Source organism: Nelumbo lutea, chromosome 5, assembly GCF_056320005.1.
Source record: "Nelumbo lutea isolate HS-2025 chromosome 5, American lotus-T2T, whole genome shotgun sequence".
In the NCBI taxonomy this organism is placed as follows: domain Eukaryota; kingdom Viridiplantae; phylum Streptophyta; class Magnoliopsida; order Proteales; family Nelumbonaceae; genus Nelumbo; species Nelumbo lutea.
Genome location: NC_142688.1, coordinates 55,553,600 through 55,574,212, shown reverse-complemented (window position 1 = coordinate 55,574,212; position 20,613 = coordinate 55,553,600). Strand labels below are relative to the sequence as shown.

Genomic DNA, 20,613 nt, shown 5'->3' with positions numbered 1-20,613 from the left:
GAAGAAAAATGTGGAAAAACCTTTACAAACCTTGTATAGGGTGATTTGATGAAAGGTGAGTTTTGAGAAGTCATTGACAAAGATTCTCTAGAGGTTTTGAAAAGTCATGGTGAGTTTTAAAATTTGAGAGTTTCATTATGCACCAATATGAGACATTGTTTATCCGGGAACATTGGGTGTCTCTTTTTCAAATCCAAAATAAGTTCAGATTGGCCAGAAAGGATTCGTTAATAACTCTTAAAAGAGATTCCAATTCACATTTACATGTTTATTGGGCTTAGTAATTCACACAGATGATGTGTACCTCATAAATCTTATATACTCCATGACAAGTTGATCCAGTATTTTGAGAAATTGGTTGTGCACTAATGGTATTTTGACTCTGTGTAAGGACATTTTTTATTGTTTAATTGATCGTATTGGTATCCATAACACATTCAAAAGCATGACACTGAGCAAGCCAATGGGCTGTCTTACAAATAACCACCCTAACTTCAGCTAAAATATAATTATGGTTGGGGTAGGTGCCAGCTTGGAATTGATGCCAATTCACGGGCAGGTATGGGTGCATAAAGTGTAGTTTTTGGACCTTCTGAATGTTTATAGCTTTGCAGTGGGAATCTGAAATCTGCATTAGGCCTGTCCGTACTTTCTGTAATTTTTTCAATTTCTTGGTCCAGATTCTTCTATCCTTGAGATTATCAACCAGCCCTTGGTTTTGCATTTCCAACCGACTCCAGGTCCTTGGGTGACTCGTAAGCAGAGAGCTTTTTCAAGGTTCGATGTAGTAGAATCATAAATCTCCCTCCTGTAACCAAGACAGATCTATCCTTTAGTAGGAATGAATTTTGCTCCACATGAAGACTGTGCTTTACCATCTACACTTAGATGTCAAATGTTCCAAGTGCCTATTGTTCCATCTCCTTCAAGTGCTCACTTGTGAAGGGGTAAGCATTAGCACCATGAACCATAAGATGATCCCAGGCATTTTTTGTGATGGTCCTTCCAGTTTGTCCTATTGCTACAACTGTAGGGATGCATTCAATTTTGAATTTGCGACTAAGTAATTTCTCTCTGTCATCACCATAGGGGAGTGCCAACCATGGCATACCAGAAAAGAATTCCTTGAATGATGCAAGATCAGTATCATATGATATGTATATCACTTCAAATTCATCATCCTTGTGCTTAATTTCGTGGTATGCCTTAATCAGCTTTTGTAGGGAAACACGGCAAGGAGGGAACCACTGTGCAGAAAAATAGAACAGAATACTTTTTCCAACAAGTTCAGACATATGAATCCTAGCATCATCATTTCTGATCACAAAATCTTTTTCTCCAGAAACCAAAATTGACTCAAGTGACTGTTGATTGGGATTTGAGTTCCCCATCTCTTCAAGTTCAATTAAGTTTTTCTGTGAAAATGGGTAGGCCAGAGCACCATATTCTCTGACCAGATCAACAACATTGGAATTGAGTGTTTCCCCATTAGGCCCTAGCACAACTAAAGTTGGAAGGGTTGTAAGTTCAAGATATGGATACAACTTCTTGTAAATCTTGTCTTCAAAGGGAAAGGCAAGCCAAGGCATATTTCTAAAGCCATTTTCATAGGATTCTTGACTGTTACCTAGGGAGATCCAAATGACCTCAAAACTTTCTCCTTTATTCTTTAGTTCCTTATAAACTTCCACGAGTTTTGTAGTAAAATCAAGGCATTCCACCTCAGAAGTAGTTGTGAAATACATGCCCACCACCTTCTGTTGAAGCTCTGAGATGGGAACCTTGTTTCTCTCATTTGAAATCAAGTGATCAGAAATGGAAGCCATGATAGAGAGTAAGGACTTGTCCTTTTTCACTACCTTTTCATCCTCTTGTAGCTTTTCTATCCATTCTGGTGTGAATGGATAGCCTTGTACTCCATGTACCCTGACAATCCAAGCACCATTATAACTAGAAACCCTTCCCTTCTTATCAAGTATCACAAGGCTTGGGATGTTGTTAACTTTGAACACTTCATGGAGTCGATCACGGGTCATGGCATCAGAAAATGGAACAGCAAACCATGGCATTTTGGAGAAATGCTGAATGAATGATTCATTGTCTTTGTCTGATGAGACAAAGATGACTTCAAAATCATTTTTATGGTAGAGATCATTGTAGGTCTCTACTAAAATTTGGGTGAACCAATGAACTACACTGTGCCACCAGCCTGCAAAGTACAACCCCACAAATTTTCCCATAAATTCCTGAACTCTAACTTGCTTTCCGTTGTTCCGCACGAGGAAGTCCCTTTGTTCCGTACAAAGTAGAGATGTCAAGTTGTGAAAATCCCCTTCAGTCTGACCAATTGCCACATCTTCTGCTTTGGTTCTTTCATCTGCAGCATCAATAATTATATCTCTATTCAGAAGAATAACCAACTGAAAAAAATAAACTAGCACTACAGGTAGTAGTACTACTATTATTATAACTATTGTTGTTGTTGTTGTTCTTATCATTATCAAAAGAATTCTTGGGTCCTAGGCCTCAGGTATGCTTTACTAAATCCACAAAAAATAGGTTCAAGAGAAAGATCAATACCATGCCATGGAAGTATGATAATGCTTATAAGGATTAAAGTGTCGAGGTTAATTACAGTAATATTTGTAACTAAAATGATTTCAAAATAGGGTTACACTGACATCCCACATTCTTCTGTACTGAACAGGATAGAAGGGTAGGGAAATCAATCATGCAGAAAAGGATTCATCCTTTAATTCCCATTAAGCAAGTAACCCCTTATGCAAAGATCTCACTGCAAAATAGAGATGGAGAATGGCATATATAGGATTTTGTCCCATGGATCCATGAATAAGCCAGTAGTGCTATCAAACTTTTTGAAATGCTATTGTTTTACTTTATTTGTTCAAGGAATTCCAAGTTTGGCCCTCCGGTACCTTACTTTTCTTGTCTGAGATAATCTTAATACAAGATGAACCTTACAACAACAAATTTTGATACAAGAGACAACTATGATAAGGCATTTTAGTAATTTAGCAGGCCTATGACAAAAACCCGTGTTTTCAGATATATTTCCCCTTCAACTATGCTTTTAATTTCCAACTGTAATTACAGTTTCCAAGTTCATTTACTTCACAACTGGAGTAACATATAGTCCACCAAAGATGGACAAACAGATTTAGCATTCCTATAGATGGTATTCCCTGTATGCAAAGAATATATTATCCCAATTTCTAATTGCCTCCCATGTATCCATCTATAATGTGGAAAGATGAATCTATTGTTCAACCCTGCTAGAGCAAAGGTGCATTTTTTAAACGTAGCATCCTTTATGGAAAGGTCTACTGGGCTCCATTTTCCTATGACTAGAGATGTTTGAGTTGATCTGAATTCTTTGACCATTTAGACCACATTGTTAAACCAATACTTGATGCAGTATAGACATACCAAAACTCAAAACATTGCAGCCAACATGGCAATTGGAAGATTGTAGATATTTGGTCTGGTTGTGCCATACAAGCACTCAGAAAGAGGGAACTTTATTAGGACTTACTCTAAACCAAAAACTGCATCCCACCATAATGAGGTTCTGGTATTGCAGCGTACTTGGACCTTTTCCTGTTTTGCAGGACTGGTGGTGGTATACTCAATCAAAAAAAAAAAAAAAATGAAAAGCTTAGTTATTTGCTCAGCATGACAAGACTAGAATGAAGCAGCCATACCTGTAGGCTCCTCGGTAGTGTTTATTGTGGAGACCTGTTTGTAATCAATCCATATATCTGGGGTGCCTGCTATTTTGCTCCTATCTTTGCCTTGTTTGGTAAACCATTCTGCAAGTACTGGACACCCTATAATAACCAATGTTTTAATTTCTGGAAGTCCTCCCTCTGGTAAGGATTGAAGCTTAGGGCAAAAAATTATTTCTAAATGTTCAAGGGATTTGAAGCATGAAAGCACTGAAAGAGTGACCAGGTTGGGGCAGTCAACAACGGTAAGTTTACTGAGAAGAGGCACTTCACCAGCTTTGATTACTGTCCACTCCTCCAAACACGACATGCCATCAAATTCTAATGTCTGTAATTTTGGGAATGCTTTCATCAATTCATCTCCACAAAACTGATGATCGATTTGTTTAACTGCATGCATTTCCGACATGGACAACGACTTCAGCGATGGGAGTTGTCCTAGAGGAGGGAGACGGGTACAGTTCCTACAATTACTCAGAGAGATTTTCTCAAGTTTAGAGAATTTTGAATCCCCTAGCCAAGTTGGGAAATTCACTCCACCGTAGCTTATAATCTTCAACACTCTGAGGTTTTCGTTGGGTTCGAGGCCTTCAAGGACCTCCTCAGATGAATCCTCTAACTTACTCCATCGGAACTCTAGGTTTAGAAGTTGTCGCTTTCCCCTCAGGTTTGCCTTCAGAGCTCCGCCGCGGCCTCTCACATTCTCGAGCTTGGAAATGCAAATTGATCCTCGAAGCCTTTTCATTTTCTTCAATTCCTGGATTTGAAATTCGTTCCCTCTTCCAACAATAAACCCGCTCATCTTTTCCAGATTTATCAGACTCCTCATTCCTGGAGGCATAGAAGTCAACTGGTGAATCACATCGAAATCGAGATACCGAAGGCTGGTGAGTTTTCTAAAGGTATTGGGTAACTCGACAAGCTTCTTACAATGCCTGAGTTTCAGTACTTGTAGATTTTGTAGGTCACCCACTGATTTCGAGAGTTTATTGATGGGAGTATTGGAGAGATCGAGGTAACGCAGATCTTTTGATTCTTTGATAGAACTTGGAAGCTTCAAGATGTGAGTCCCACTTAAATCTAAAACGCGGAGGAATCTCAATTTTGAAAACGTTTCAGATGGAATTTGCTCCATGCATCTTCTCTGGTCATGTAGTAACAGAAGTGTCTGTAGTATCTTGGCTTTCGACAAGGATTCAAGAGTTTCAGGACCAAAATCCCCGCAAAGAAAAGACGAAAATCGAGTGTTTTCAGTGATACAATCGAATCTGTCATGCTCCACTCTAGCAAATTCATGGCCAGGATGTAGATGTAGTAGATCATAGACATCATCGTGTACTCTGTAACCATGATCAAGTGATGACTCCTCGAAGAAATAAGGGTACAATGATTCCCTTAAATACTTGTTACCAGGATCCTCCATTCGTTCTATTCCGGGCTCAATTAACCCTGCTGTCACCCATAACTGGACCAACGTATCCTTCTCAAATATATAATTTTTGGGGAACAGACAAGCATAAAAAACACACCTCTTCAACTTTTCCGGTAAAGCTTCAAATATCCGGCGTCTTCGTGATTCATTTTCAGCTTTCCCTTTCAAATTTTCTACTGCGTCTTCCAATTCGGAGATGCTTGCATTCATTTTCATCTTGTAAGCATCAATGGTAATATCGAGAATTTCCACCATCCTGGATTCTTGCTCTGGCCCCAATTTTGTCAGATTTGAGCGCGAAACAGAGCACGCAATGTCGTCCAGTATCTTATCAATGTTGCAAGCCACATCTCCGAGTTTTCCACAGAATTCAAATTCCCCCAAATTCCTATTTTGTGCATCACTGAGCTCAAACCGAACACCCAAAACTGCTTTCTTCAATCTCACTAGAGTTTCAATATAAGAACACCTGGTGATATTTCCTTCTTCAACTCCCAAATCGGTCGCCATACTCGAGATCTTTCCAAAGAGAGGAGAGTTCAGTTTTCTAATGAGTACCTCCATGCTATCTGTTAAGGGTGCATACGGTTCAGATTCCCTTGTGAGAGAAGGTTGATGAAGGCAGCTGGAAACCTTGGTTTTTGGGTAATCATCATCTGGATTTTCCTCATCATATTCATCATCTGCTGTGTCGTAATCGTTATCATCCGAGCATAATTCCTGGAAATTTTCATGTTCATGTTCATCATCTTCATCGTCTGAATATGCATCCATATAATCTTGGTCATCAGGATATGCCACTTCATAGTATTTCTCACCATGTGAAGATGCTGTATCGTAATTGTCGGAATACGCATATTGGTAGTCTTCATCGTCTGAATATGTGACATGGTGGGTAGGCCGGCAACGATCCTGGTCGTTTATTGACGCGTCTGAGCTTGGTACAGTAGATATACCAGGCGCAGCTGCTACTGTTGCTGCTGAATCATCGTAAGTGTATCTGGTTGCCATTGGTACGTTTTGAGGGCGATCTGAGTACCGTCGTGGTGGTGTTTCTCAGTTCAGACCTCTGTGTTTCTTGTTGAACTCGGAAGAGAAGTCAAACTCAGAAGTTCCTCTGTTTTTTGGTATTTCCCGTAAATACGATAACCTCCTCTCTCTCTCTCTCTCTCTCACTTGCTCCAACACTTAGCTGAGGCACAAGTAATTTAATAATAAGTCAAATAAATAAAAAGTATAGCAGAAAGGAGAAACCAAATTATATTAGTTTCTATAAGGCTGAGTTTGGAAGGAGTAAAAATGTAAATATGTATATTTTGTATTATTTTGTATGTATTTACTGTATATATTTATATTTGTATTCCTTACAAACTGAGCTTAGGTTACATTTGGAAGAGCTGTAAAATGTTATCATTGTATTATGACGTTTTACACCGAACCTTAAATATATATAATCGTTGTATTTTGAAATCGATGTAAAAATTTGTTTAAGTTTTACATCAAGAAAATCGATGTAGTTTATAAATCGATTATCAATGTAAAACTCTAAATGTGATGGGGTTTTACATCTATCATTGGTGTAAAACTACAATCCACGCAAAACTGAACTGGAGTGTAGTTTTATATCTATAATGATTACACTTTTTTACTAAACGTGTACAAAAGTGAACCAATAATGATTACGCTTTTTTACCAAATGCATAGAAGGGGCCAATCAAATTTTTAGTTTCTTTTGGATATATCAAGTAATATTTTTTATTATTTTAATTCTAATATCTATGTGTATTATTTTTCTCATTTTTCATAATGGATTTATTTTCTTTTTATTTTCTTTTATTTTTTTTACATAGATCAAATTAACTAAGTTATTTTCTTTTGTCTAAACTATTAAATGACCATAAATCTGATGTCCAATTATAATATATCTAATTATATGGGTGATTTTTCATATGTTTCCTTTCTTCTAAATTGATCATTTGAATTATTTGAAAACTTTGCATTTTAAATTTTGAAATGCAAAATATTTATAATTATTAGTTAATTTTTTATTATTTTAGTTAATGCTTGATCTTTTGTACCTTATATAATTTTAACTTACATTTATCAATTTATAAACTTTAATTAATTTTATTCTTGAATTTTGACACTTATACCTTATCTGGCTTTCTAAAACCTTAATGGGAATCCATCAAAATTTAACTTCTCTAAAATGTATCCAAAATGAAATAAGAAAATCTTGATGGCTCCTGCCAACAAACAATAAAAAATCTTGAAAATTAGCCATTATTGAGCTATTGCATCACTCTGTTGTTTGTTTAGATATCTCTACCGTTTGTCGTGGCCAAGAGAAAAAGAATCATGAATGGGCAAAGTCAGTTTTTAAAAAAAATTGATGTCATATTCATACAGATTTGGACGGGTTGTTAACCCACGATTGGACTTTCTTGATGACATCAGCCAATAAATAAGGTATTTGTCCAATTTAAAAAAGATGAGGGGAGCTTTCTCTATTTACATGAAACATAGTTATCAGATTTAACTATTTTCCTTTTTTTTTATTCGTTTGATTAGGGTGTCTATGTTATTCGAAATTTCAATTTTGAATTTTGAATTCGAGATTCGATATAATGGACTCAAATTTAGATAATTCAAATATTTAATTGGTCGAATTCGGATATTTTATTTATATCGAATAGTTAATTGACTTCACATTTGGATATAACCTTATTCGATTAGATAAGTATCTAGATTTGATTGATTATTTAACTCTTATATATAGATATTTTATATAATATATAATAATTAATTATATAGATACTTTATATAAATAAAAAATTTATTTTATATATTTACTAATGACCTAAAATAAATAATTAATTGAATTTGAACCGAATCGAATATTCAAATATTTAATCGGATTCGAATTCGAATATTAATTTTCAATATTCGTTAGATATTGAATCGAATTTTCTAATTGGATTCGAATTTGGATATTGCCTGATCCAATTCGAATTCGATCCGTTTATTAGGGATGTTCATATTAAATGTCAAACTGACCTGACTTAACCCGAGTTGGTCAGTTTTTCAAAGCCACCGATCAGTTTCAGTTTGTATTAGAAGATAAATCGACAACTCGGTTCGGTTTTGGTTTTTATATGTGAAAACTGAAACCAAACCAAATTGAACCAATCCTATATGTTTAAGTAATTATTAATTAGTCCCTACCATACATGTTAAATGTTGACATATTTTATTTATGTTTTGTTTGAACTTTGAAAAAATTGGTTATTTATGATAAAAACTTAAAATGTAAAACCAATACAAATATAATACAATAGTACAATATTTAATTCAGTTTTGTACAAATTTAAATATATGTTAACAAAAAATCAGTTTTGCATAAAAAAACTAATCGATTTAAATATATAGTTTGTTGTTCATAAAAACTAAACGGAAATAAAAAATAAAAATAGATATTTTAGTTTAAAATATATATATAAAAACCGGTTAAACCGATAAACTGACCCAAACCGACCCTTATGTTTGGGTCAATTTTGCTTCAGAATTGGAGAAAAAATGAACCAATCAAAAAGTGTTTACATTCATCAAATTACCTCTACTCAAGTAAGTAGTAAAATCTTATTGTTTGTACAATCTCCAAGAAGTAAGATCAATTGGTCTTCAAATGGTTTGCCTACAACAAAAATGAGGCAAGGTGGAGGTATGGGTCGTATAAATTGAAATACGATGAGATTTGATTATATATAGATTCTTTATTTATTTTTTGTATTTGATCAATGTAGATATCTCATTTTCGCTCTACAGTATCATGCCTTCCTTTGTCTTGTAATTGTAAAATTGTAATCTATATTTTGCATCATGATTCATGACTGCATTTACCCAACCCTGGTACAGTGGTAGTGTGGTACCTACAGGTCCTCCACTTAAACAACTAAACAAGACTCCGATGGAACTGTAGCCTGTAGACACCGGAGGGGTTAATAGATCACGGATCACGTGCCATGGCGGGATTGGTGGCGAGAAATGTTCTCCGAGACTCCAACTTTTCCTAGTATTTTTAAAATTTATTTTCTATTATTTCAAAAATTCATTTAAATTATGGGTTATTTCTTCTTCCTTCTCATGTGTGAGAAAATGTCTAGTTAAATGGCCAGTACTACCCTTGCTACAATAACTAAAGTCTTTTTTACATTTTTGACAAACAACTCTTTTCCCCGTCCCCTTAAAATCCTCTATTTTAAATATTCTCCAAATAGGGCTACTAAACTTAGGGTTTTGGGAAGAGCTGGCCATTTTTTTTTCAAATTCTAAAAAAATAAAATTAATTTAATTGGACTTACCTCGGATTGCTGATTCAGAATCCCACATTGATTTCAATGGTCAAAGCCTTTCAACGTGACAACATCTAAGGCTCCAAGCCTCCTAAATTGCTAACTTAGAGATCAGTCAATTAGACTATGAGACTATCAGAATTCACTCAGATTGTAAAGAATGTATGAGAGATTGAGAGTCTGAGAGACAAAGAGAGTGAGAGACTGAAAGAGGAAAGGTTGAAGAGATTAAGAGAATAACTTAATAAAAGAATTGTTGAATGCTGATTGTTGGATTGGTGTGATGAGAATGGTGGAGGATAGGGCTATTTATAGGAATAGTCGATTGTCGAATTGAACATAACTTAATTGCCCAAAATACACAAAAAAACTAGTTGCTGTTTAGTTGTTGGGAGGGGTATTTTGGTTATTGTAAAATTTATTACTTTACCCACCCCCCTAAATTAGTTGTTATATAGCTGTTGGAGGGCATTTATGTTATTTTTAACCCCACATAAACAAAATACACAAATACCCCCCTAATATGGCTGTTTGTAGCTGTTGGGGCCTCTTCTCAGGGGCGGGGGGGGGGGGGGGGGTGGTACAATGGCTACATTCTGAGTGGGCTGCACTCAACCCATGAGGGGCCGTGCTGCGGGCTGTACTGGCATACAAGATATGGCTGTGCCGGCCCGTGGACCTCGAACCCCCAGCCCAGCATGGCATGGACCTTCGTGTTGGGCCTGTGATGGTTAATGGGTCTTCATGCTGGCCGATCCAAAATCGTGTTTACATCTCTAATTAATTATGTTGCATACGTAGAATCATTTTATTGTTTGCATTTGATTTGAATCATTGCATTAGCATCGCAATAGAGGTAAATGAATCATGCCTATTTTGCTTTTGATTTGAAATTAAGTTTCAACCGTCGAGATTGTCTTTTTTTCATTGGTCCCAATCCTGCCCATCATGTGGCTGCCCGACCGGGGGAGGGGGCAGTGAAATATGGTGTGTGGAGTGAAATAGAGTTGATGGAGTGGAGTCGTCACCTAAATTTTTGGAAATTGAGAATTTAGGAAATTCTGAGATTTTTCAAAAAAAATAAAATTAAGTTTTTTTTGGTGACTAATTGCTCAATGAAATTAGAGATTCTTAGGGTACGGGGACAAAGGTATGGTGTGGGAAGGTGTTAGGCACCCCACATATGCCCGGTTAAACCGGTCTCTACTTTACCAAAATTCCAAGGATAAATTTTCATAATTAGGCTTAAAATAAAGTCATGAATATCACACTAAATTAACTAAGAAAGAAAAAATAACTACATCACAATAAATTAACCAAGAGAGAAAAGCTAACTATAATTTAACAATTAATAGGTGAATAATAATTAACAAATACTAAACAATGAAAGAACAAATTGGTAATTGGCTAAAGAAATTCAAACCACAAATTTGGTGCATGAGCGAGTCCTAAGGTAGAAAACTACAAAAAACTAATTTAAAATTAATAAGAAACGAACAATCTAATTTGAACTAATCCTAATGCATGTGATAAAAAGAGATTGATTAGCTATTGATTTGGATGGCCTAGCAAGTTCCTAAAAGAAACTAATTAGAGAGAGAGAGAGAGAGCAAAAGTTATTTTATTTTAAAAAGGACATTGGTGGGAGCAAGAAGGATCATTGCTAAACTAGAAAATGACTGAATTTAAAAGGACTAAATGCTCGATCCGTGTAAAAGGAAATAATAACAAATTCTTAATCTAATCAAAATGGAACCTTACTTGGTTAATTGAGTTGGCGCTCTCTCTCTCTCTCTCTCCCTCCCTCCGTAAGCACTAGTATCCAACAACCTAAAGCAAGAAGAGGACAAAAGGAAAATAAAGAGGAAATGAATTTACATCCTCCTTACCCACAATGTAGAATTTTTTCTTGGGTCTGGCCACTTTATTTTATAACATAAAAAATACATAAGAATAAAATGCAGCTGCATCATTTAAGTCCATAAGACTGAAGACAAAGAGGCAAAAAATTCTATATCATAAGAGTCCATTTCAACAAATTAAAATTCATCCTTGCACCTCTTATTCCTTTGTGGGGTTTTCTTCAACTATTCATACGTCGATTCCAACATTTATCCAACTACTCCAGGCCGCAAGATTTGATTCCCTGAACGAAGATGACGGCAAGCCGTTAGATGGTCTCTATGTTCTTCGTCGTCCCCAACAGAATGGACAGTCGTTGGTCAAGTTTTCTGGGTTAACCAAACGTTTCGAGCCCTTTCTGTATCTTACTCACCATATTACTTCTGCAACTGTGAAACCTGAATAAGGAAGATCGAATCAGTCTATTGTAAACACCTGGAAAAAGAATCGTTCACGCAACTGTGAAACCAAATGCATATTTGCGCAGGTTTATTGAAAATCCATTCACACAAAGAAACAAAAGCGAAAAAAAAATAAAATAAAATCATGACCTAAAACCTAAAGCAGCGATAAATTAATACAAACAATTATGATTGGAAAATGATCGGATCCCAATAATTTCTTTGAAATTCATGGGAAAATTGGAACTTTTAGGACGAAGAAACGCCAAGCCAGATCTGAACAACTAATACTTTCTTATAAATTCAACAAGCAAGTGATTCATGGAAGAAAAATTATCATAACTCACCCATAAATAAACAGCCACAATCATTCCGAACGTTAACGCTAATAACATTTCAAATATTTTCTTCCTTACGGTGACGGTAATTGGCAGAATGTTTTGGTCGCGAACTTCGAAATCTGAGTATTGTGTTCTGTGATTAGTCGCTTCTGAATCTGAGTGTTCTGGACCACTCTCTTCCAGCAAATTGGAGTGCTGCCTTAACTGTTCTTCCTTCCATTCCTCCAGGCGGCCAGATTTGCGAATTTGAAAATAAGGTAGAGAGTTGATCCATTCCACGACCGGAAGAGCAGTTAGCCTTGGGCACCGGTCAATGGTAAGTCGTTGAAGTCGCCGGAAATCACCTTCATTTACTCCATACCAAATTGACAATCTTCCCATGTCAGAGAATTCGAGTGTCTCCAGTGATGGAAACCCCCTTACTTCTCCTTTCCCATAAAAGCTGTTGCTGATACAATCTACACTATCCATTTTAGTTATTCTGAGAGATTTGAGGTATGGAAGCTGCCCGAAGGGAGGCAGCTCAGAGCATATCTGACAGTTGCTTAACGACACAGTCATGAGATTGGAGTAGGAAGGATCAGTGATCCAAATTGGAAATATTTCACCACAGTAGTTTGATATATGAAGTTCTTTGAGATTTTTGTGGGCTTCAAGGCCTTGGATGGTCTCTTCGTCAACCTTTTGGTCACATTCTCGCACTTTGCTCCAGTCTAACATCAGTTGGTGAATGTGTGGTTTATCTTTCAATGCAGCCATCATAGCCTCTTTCACATCGCCGACATTCTCAAGTCTTGAAATGCAGAAAGATCCACGGAGGTTCGCCATTTTATTCATCTCGCCAATCTTTCTTCCGTCCTCTGTGCTCACGATAAACGGAGAAATTGTCTCGAGGCCCGTTAGTTCTCCGATCATCGGCGGCATAGAATTTAGCTGGGGATTGTCATCCAAATAGAGATGTCTTAGGCTTCTCATTTTGTTCATTGATGGTAACACGGCAAGGCGTTTACAGTCTACCAGTTTCAACGTCTCTATATTCAGAAGTCCACAAACTAACTTGGGCAACGTCTCAATGAGTGTGCTAGAGAGGTCAAGGTACCGGAGATACTTGAGACTACCAATAGAAGATGGCAAATCCTCGATCTGAGCACCAGATAAATCCAACACACGTAAACGTTTGAATTTGGTACCCAGAAGGTTGGGGAGTGGGTGAATGTGTTCCTTGTGATCACACTGCAATAGAATTGTCCTCAACCTCTCCATTTTCGGGACATCCTTAAAAGCTGCACCAGAACTAGATTTACAGAGCCATGACGAATGACGCACTGTTGTGGTGATATAGGGTTTGTATGATATGTCACCATCCTCTATTCTAAGACATTCGTCACGGGACACAGATTTTGCTAGATCATGAATAAAATCATGCATATGATAACACACTGATGAACTTCCATTTGATTCAGTGATTTGGAAGAATGACCTCCAAAACAATGTATCAAAGTAATTCCCTCCTATCACTTCCAGTCGTCTTTTACCATCCTGATGAACAAACCCTTCTGCAACCCATAGTTGGACTAGTTTCTCCTTTCTGAACTTGTGACCTTTAGGAAATATGGAACAATATGCAAAACATCGCTTCAGATGTACAGGAAGATACAGATAGCTCAACCACAGAGCTGGCAAAATGTCATTATTCCTTTCCAAGTTCCATATTTCACTTATCAATATAGCATCCCACTCTCCTTCATTGGTAACCGAGCTCAGTAAGCTCCCAAGGGTTGTCACTGCCAGAGGCAAGCCTTTGCACTTCTGGGCTATCTTTTTACCAGTTGATATTAATTGTGGATGTGCATTTGATGTACCACTTGCAAATGCCTTCCTCTCAAGCAACAACTCACAATCAGTATCAGATAAACCCTGCAAATTAATAGTGTGACTACAGCCCGTGGCTAATGACACAATCCGACTCCGAGTGGTTACAAGAATTTTGCTTCCATTGGCTCCAACCCTCAAGGGAGCTCTCAAGAGATTCCAATCACTATAGCTCTCATTCCACATATCATCCAAGACAAGTAAAAACCTTTGCTGCCTCACCAACCCTTCTAATGTAATTTGAAGTGGGTCTAAATCGGCAACATTGACAAAAGAAGACCTAGCTGACGAAATTTCATTTAGTGGATGACTTACGGTTATGGACTCCACTATTGATTTTGTAATCCTTCTTACACTAAAGTCTTTGGTCACACAAACCCACATCCTCAAGGGAAAATGCCTCTGTACTGTCTCATCATTGTAGACGATCTGAGCAAGGGTTGTTTTCCCAATTCCCCCCATACCAACTACTGAAATTACAGAAACATTTTCTGAGCATGTTTCAGTAGACATCAACATCTGTTTTAAGTTGTTCTTATCCTCTTCCCTGCCAAGAACAGATGGTTCGGTTATCAAAGAACTGGTTTGTGGTCTCTCGTTCTTATCAAGTTGTATCCGTTTAAGTGACCTTTTCAGGTGAAGGTCCTCCATCTCCTTGGCAATTGTATCTAATTTCCTTTGGAGATTAGACATCTTACGCGGTAAACTATGTTTAAGACTTCGGAGTACCAAATTGCGTACCTCGTGCTTATCTCTGGGAGTATTTTGATCAAGTTTCTTTTCTGAGATGAGAATCCCAATCTTATCCAGTATATCATCTGCGTCATAGGCTGCATCCTTAAGATCTCGCAGCCAAACCTTCCATGCTTTGTCATCTATTTGCTCGTCTTCTACATCATCGATCACAGCTTGGATTCTCAGCAACGTCCTCTCCAGCTTTTTCAGCACATCGTCAGCACCCCATATCAGTTTGATCTGATTACTCACGAAGGATCCTAACTTCTCAAAGACGGGTTTCAATGAAGCAGATGCAACTGCAGTTAGAATTACAACTGCCATGGCTTTCTCTCACAGAATCGGTCTACAACCCAATTGCAAATGATAGCAAATTCGAGATAGAGAAACTGGTAACAAATTCTTTTGCAAATAGCTAGCTCACAGCAGATCCGGGTTCCACAATTTGATAAGGGTGTTGACTACTGCAATGTGGTAATTAAGGGCACCATTTTTACTCAGATCTCTAGTTTTACTCACCAGAACATCAAAAGAGTGATAAGTTGATGATGACAAATCAAGGCCACCAGTGGAATGTTTCCCCCCTTTTTACCCTGGATGTTGGCGGAATGAAAATTTGTTTGTAATACAAAGTCGTCCAATTCATTTTGTTAATTAATGTATGATGTGGGAAAAGACTACGATATATACAGACAAGAACAAGGTAGGTAGAATACAGAGCATGACAATATAGCAACTAGACAATCAATCAGTGATGACGATAAAAAAAACACATCTCCCTGAAAAAAAAAGGAAAAAGGGTTAAATTGCTGAAACATTGGGGAAGTTTCTAGTTGTTGCTGAAACCTCTTCTGAAGTTTGGTAAGTGCAATCATCTCCCTTGAACTTTCTGACAGTTGCAAGTAGAACCTCTTGGCAGAAAACTCTAAAAAGAGGCATGAAAATGTCCAAAATAGCCATGCAATTATTTTGACCAAAATGTTTATTTTTGCAAGTTTTCTCTACATATGGATCCTACCCCAAACCCTTCTAATCTCTTTCTTTTCTGAAATTGCTTTGTTTTTCAAATATGCCCTTCATATCAATCATTGAAAGGTAAAGTTGCAATTTTAAATCCTCTTTTTATTGTTTTCATAAAGTTTGTATTGTTTTTATCTTGGAGAAATCAACCTCAATAACAATTGCATGGGTATTTTGGACATTTTTATGCCTTTTTTTTAGAGGATTCTACGAGAGGGGGTCTACTTGCACTAGTGTCAGAAAGTTCAGGGAAGTGATTGCAAATATCAAACTTCAAGAAAGGTTTTTGCAAGGGTCCAAAACTTCAAGTGAGATTTCAACAATTTAATTACCAAAAATTGGGGAATATCCAATTGCATAATCTTATGAACAAAACAATGGCATATAATAATTTGGCTAAATTTAACAATTAAGCAACTTAGTTTTATATTTAGACATTTTAAGCATGATACTAGCCAGTGGTTCCAGAGAAAATTTTTGTTGTTGGGGACAATGGCCCACGTTTATGGACATGACGTGTTGATTCATTAATCAGTTCTCTGTTTGTCTTTTCCATAAAAAAATATTGAGATAATTACACTGTAACGTGACATACCCAAAATCATTCTCAACAGCCACGTGTCATACCCAAAATCATTCTTACATGGTTTTAAAACGGTATGGTCGGATGGTTTAGCTGAAAATTGGTCAACGTACCGGTTTTGTTTTACTGTTGAACCATTATAACATTAAAAACCGTTGAATTGGTCAATAATTTGTGGTCTAATATATCTTTTTAAAATTAAAAAAATAACAAAAAAGAGAAAAAAATAGAGGGAAACCAGTTCGGCCTCAAATGTCATATCATATGTGAGACCTGAGAGAGAGAGAGAGATTTTAGAGATTTCAAATATGAGATCTGTGAGAGAGAGATCCATCGCCACTACAGGTCATCGTCACCATCGTCGCAGCAGGTTAATATCGTCATTGCCTTCGCCATTACAAGTATAGGTCACCAACAACTCTGCCTTTTCCTCATTTCTTGTTCTTGTTCTTCTTCCATTTTCTTTCTTTCTCTTAGTTTTCTTTTTTTTTTTTTTCCTTCTCTAAGCTGACATAACTCTATCCTCACTCTCCTCATCTCCCTTCTCATAACATTTATATTCATCTACCATCTTACCCTAATATTCCGATCCAAAGGGTAAGATGAAATACACTATTAAAACATTTGAACTGTCTGACCCAGACGGTCAAACCATTGACCCTGAAACCAATGGTACATGGTTCCATTTCCGGATCGGTTTTTAAAACCTTGGGGGTCAACTTCTCACTCCAAACAATCATTTTTAAGTATAACTTATCATTGTAAATCCCTTTTGACACACTTCAGTTTTGGATCAAATCCTACCAAAAGATTACCAATAGTTTCAATATAATTTACTCATCCAAAAGTGTTGTTAGTCTTGTTGGAATCCTTGTGACTAAGGATTTCGCCAAGGTCAATTTTCTTGCCAAAAAATGGTCTATCGTCAATTGTCAAGGAACTTTAACCCTAGGTTTTGGATTCTGATCCAAACATGCAAGATAGAAATAGGCGATAAATAAAGTATATCTAGACTTACCTAATGATTGAAAAGTACCCACTTAAACTAATAGCTCCCTATTTAGTGTAGTTTAGCTCAGGGTTGGTCTTGGTTTTAACGCAACCCAATCCATCTAATCATAACCTTTCTCTGTTAGAAAGAGTTTATTATTGTTAATGTGCTAGGAAGTTAAATATTTTATGTTTATTTTGTCTTTGTCAACAACATGTAAAAAGTAACTTTAGTTGGGTCCTTATTTACTTTTGTTAACCTGGGTTTTGTCTGTTTTGCTTGTTCAAGAAGCCATCTTCATGTATTACTGTTGGTGAAAAACCAAAATATGTAAGAAGATTGCAGTCATTCTCTTGCTCTGTTTTTCTCTCTGCCTTACTTCAATCTACTACATGAAAATCCTCTATTTTTAGAATAGTTCTTTTCCTTATCTTTGCACTCATACATAGCTAAAACTATAACGGACACCTAATAAGTGGTATCAAAGCTGCAAGGTTCGTTAGAACAAGTTTGGACACAAGGAAAGTTGAAAAAGATTGATTATAACGAACAAATTATGGCCAACACTAATGGCGTCAATTTCAACAAGTCCAAGATCCGATTTTTGATAGAGAAAACTATGATTTCTCCTATATAAATGGAAACCTTGTTTGCCTTTATCTTTGCACATACGTAGCTAAAACTACAACCAATACCTAATAAGTGGTATTAGAGATGCAAGGTTTATTAGAACAAGTTTAGGTGCAAGGAAAGTTGAAAAAAAAATTGATTGTAAAGAACAAATTATGGCCAACACTAATGCCGTCAATTTCAACAAGTCCAAGATCCAATTTTTGATAAAGAAGACTATGATTTCTAGTATGTAAAAATGAAAGCCTTGTTTTTATATTTAGATTTGTGGGAGATTGTTGTTCTTGGATATGATGGATAAAAAAATATAGCAAATATCATAGCAACTCAATAAAACGAATTGAAGGACAAGAGAAGTAAGAATGCAGGAGCACTTTCAATTATTCATAGAGGAGATAATAAATTTATCTTTTCAAGGATAAAATGAACACTAGAAAAAGCAAAGGAAGCCTAGGATACACTTTAACACGAGTTTCATGGGTAAGGGTTATTAAACTCCAATATCTTAAAAGAGGTTTTGAAAATATGAAAGTAAAGGAAAATGCAAATTTAAATAACTATTTCAGGAGATTTATGGAGTTGATAAATCAAATGAAATCAAATGGTGAAAAATTGGATGATTGGAGGATTGTTGAGACGATTTTAATTAGTTTGCCTAAGAAAATTGGTCCTATTATGGCCGTCATTAAAGAAACAAAAGGATCTCACTAAATTAAGTGTTTATGATTTGGTGGTATCACTAAAATCATATGAGAAAAGATCGGTACGCCACTTCAAAAGAACAAAATCTATAGAGAGTGCATTTTAGTCCAAGATCAATGTTAATCTCAAAAGCTATGATGGGACATCCTTAATCGTAAACATGGAAAAAGGGGACTCCTATAAAGGAGGTAGACATGTATGAGGAAGAGGCAGAGGTAATTTTGACAAAAAATCTAGTAATGAAGGGTCATTACAATGATGTTCTATTTGCAAAAGAATCAACCATGTTGACAAAGATTATTGGTTTAAAAGAAAGCCACAATGTCATTACAAAAATCTTGGGCATATACAAAAAGATTGTATAGTAAAAAAATAATTAGCAAACAAATTTTATAGAAGAAGAAGGAAGATAAAAAAAAAATTGTTTTATGCGTGTCAAAGTGCCACAATGGAAAATAATGATGTATGGTTCTTGAATAGTAGGTGTAGCAATCATATGGCAATGCACCTAAATATTTTTCTTGACATGGATAGATTATTTAGCTAAAAAATGGAGTTAGGAAATAGAAAAATTGTTGAAATGATGGGAAAAGACACAATTGGAGCATGGTTACTCCATTTTAAAGATCTTGGTTATACAATTTATGATCAAGAGAAACATGTGGTGAAAATGTCAAAATGAAGACAACTAAATGCTTTCTACTAATTTTAGTTATGCAAGAAATGTTGCTATAAAGTCTAAGGAAATTGATGAATTATGGCTATGGCATATAAAATTTGGCCACTTAAATTTCAAGGGGTTAAAATTATTATCCCAAAAGGAGATGGTTCAAGGGATTCCAAGCATTAAAGAAAAAAGCATGAAGTTTGTGAAGGTTATGCACTTAGGAAGTATCATCGATAACCATTTCCAAAAGGAGTTGCATGAAGAACCAACAAAATGTTGGAGTTAGTTTATACCAATGTGTGTGGATCCATGATGACTTTGGTTTATTTTGAGGAAAAAAATCTTATTGGTTGTACAGTTTCAAAACAAATAAGATGATTAATAGTAGAGATGATTTGTTTGATGAGAAAGTTGTTTGGAATTGGGAACAAGAAAAAATTGAAGTAGAACATGTTCCCATGTCTAGTTTGGAAGAGAATACAACTCAAAATAATGAAGGACCTTCTCAATCATCTCTAAGTTCAAGCTCATCTTTGCCTAGCTTAACTCCAAGAAAAATGTGGAGCTTGAGTGATGTTTATGCAAGGTACAATTTTTATGTTATGGAAGTAGAAAGCTTTGAAGAAGCTGTTAAGGAAGAAGCTTGGAAAATGAAGTTGACATCATAGAAAAGAATAAACTTGAAAGTTAGTTGATAGACCAAAAGACAAAGAAATGGGTGTACAAAGTAAAGCATAACTTTGATGGTTTTGTTTAAGGAAGCAAAGCAAGGCAAGTTGCTAAGGGATATGCGCAACAACATGGTATTGATTATTTTGAAACTTTTGCTTCTGTATCACGATTGGATACTAATAGAGCTCTCATTGCATTTTTTGTTTATAAATGTTGGTTGTGTTAACTTAATGTTAAATCAAAATTTTTAAAGGAAGAATTAAAAGATGTGTTTCTAAAACAACTATAAGGTTTTGTGGTTCAAGGCAAAGAAGGAAAGGTGTATAAGTTGAAGAATGCCCTATATGGGTTAAAACAAGAATCAAGGGCATGATATAGACAAATTGATGCTTACTTTGTTGGAAAATGATTCATGAAAAGAAAGAGTGGACCTACTTTGTATGTGGAGGAATAAAGTATGGATGATATTATCATTGTTGCTCTTTATGTTGATGACTTGGTTTTTAGTGAAAATAATATGAAAATGATTAAGGATTTCAAAAATGGCATGGCGAAAAAATATGAAAT

The 20,613-nt window shown here is 36.0% G+C and overlaps 2 protein-coding genes across 2 annotated transcripts; both read right to left on the bottom strand.

Moving 5' to 3' along the window:
- Positions 1-358: 358 nt before the first annotated feature.
- On the bottom strand, positions 359-6,379 carry LOC148852526 (uncharacterized). The gene is made up of 2 exons (XM_088943265.1): positions 3,723-6,379; positions 359-2,377 (listed from the first exon to the last, which is right to left on the bottom strand). The coding sequence occupies exons 1-2, from the start codon at positions 6,187-6,189 to the stop codon at positions 909-911; spliced, it is 3,936 nt and encodes a 1,311-aa protein (XP_088799391.1). The 5' UTR covers positions 6,190-6,379; the 3' UTR covers positions 359-908.
- Positions 6,380-11,379: 5,000 nt separating this feature from the next.
- LOC148852525 (putative disease resistance protein RGA3) lies at positions 11,380-15,244 on the bottom strand. The gene is made up of 2 exons (XM_088943710.1): positions 12,181-15,244; positions 11,380-11,830 (listed from the first exon to the last, which is right to left on the bottom strand). Exons 1-2 carry the CDS (start codon positions 15,103-15,105, stop codon positions 11,810-11,812), a joined length of 2,946 nt encoding a protein of 981 aa, XP_088799836.1. The 5' UTR covers positions 15,106-15,244; the 3' UTR covers positions 11,380-11,809.
- Positions 15,245-20,613: the final 5,369 nt, after the last annotated feature.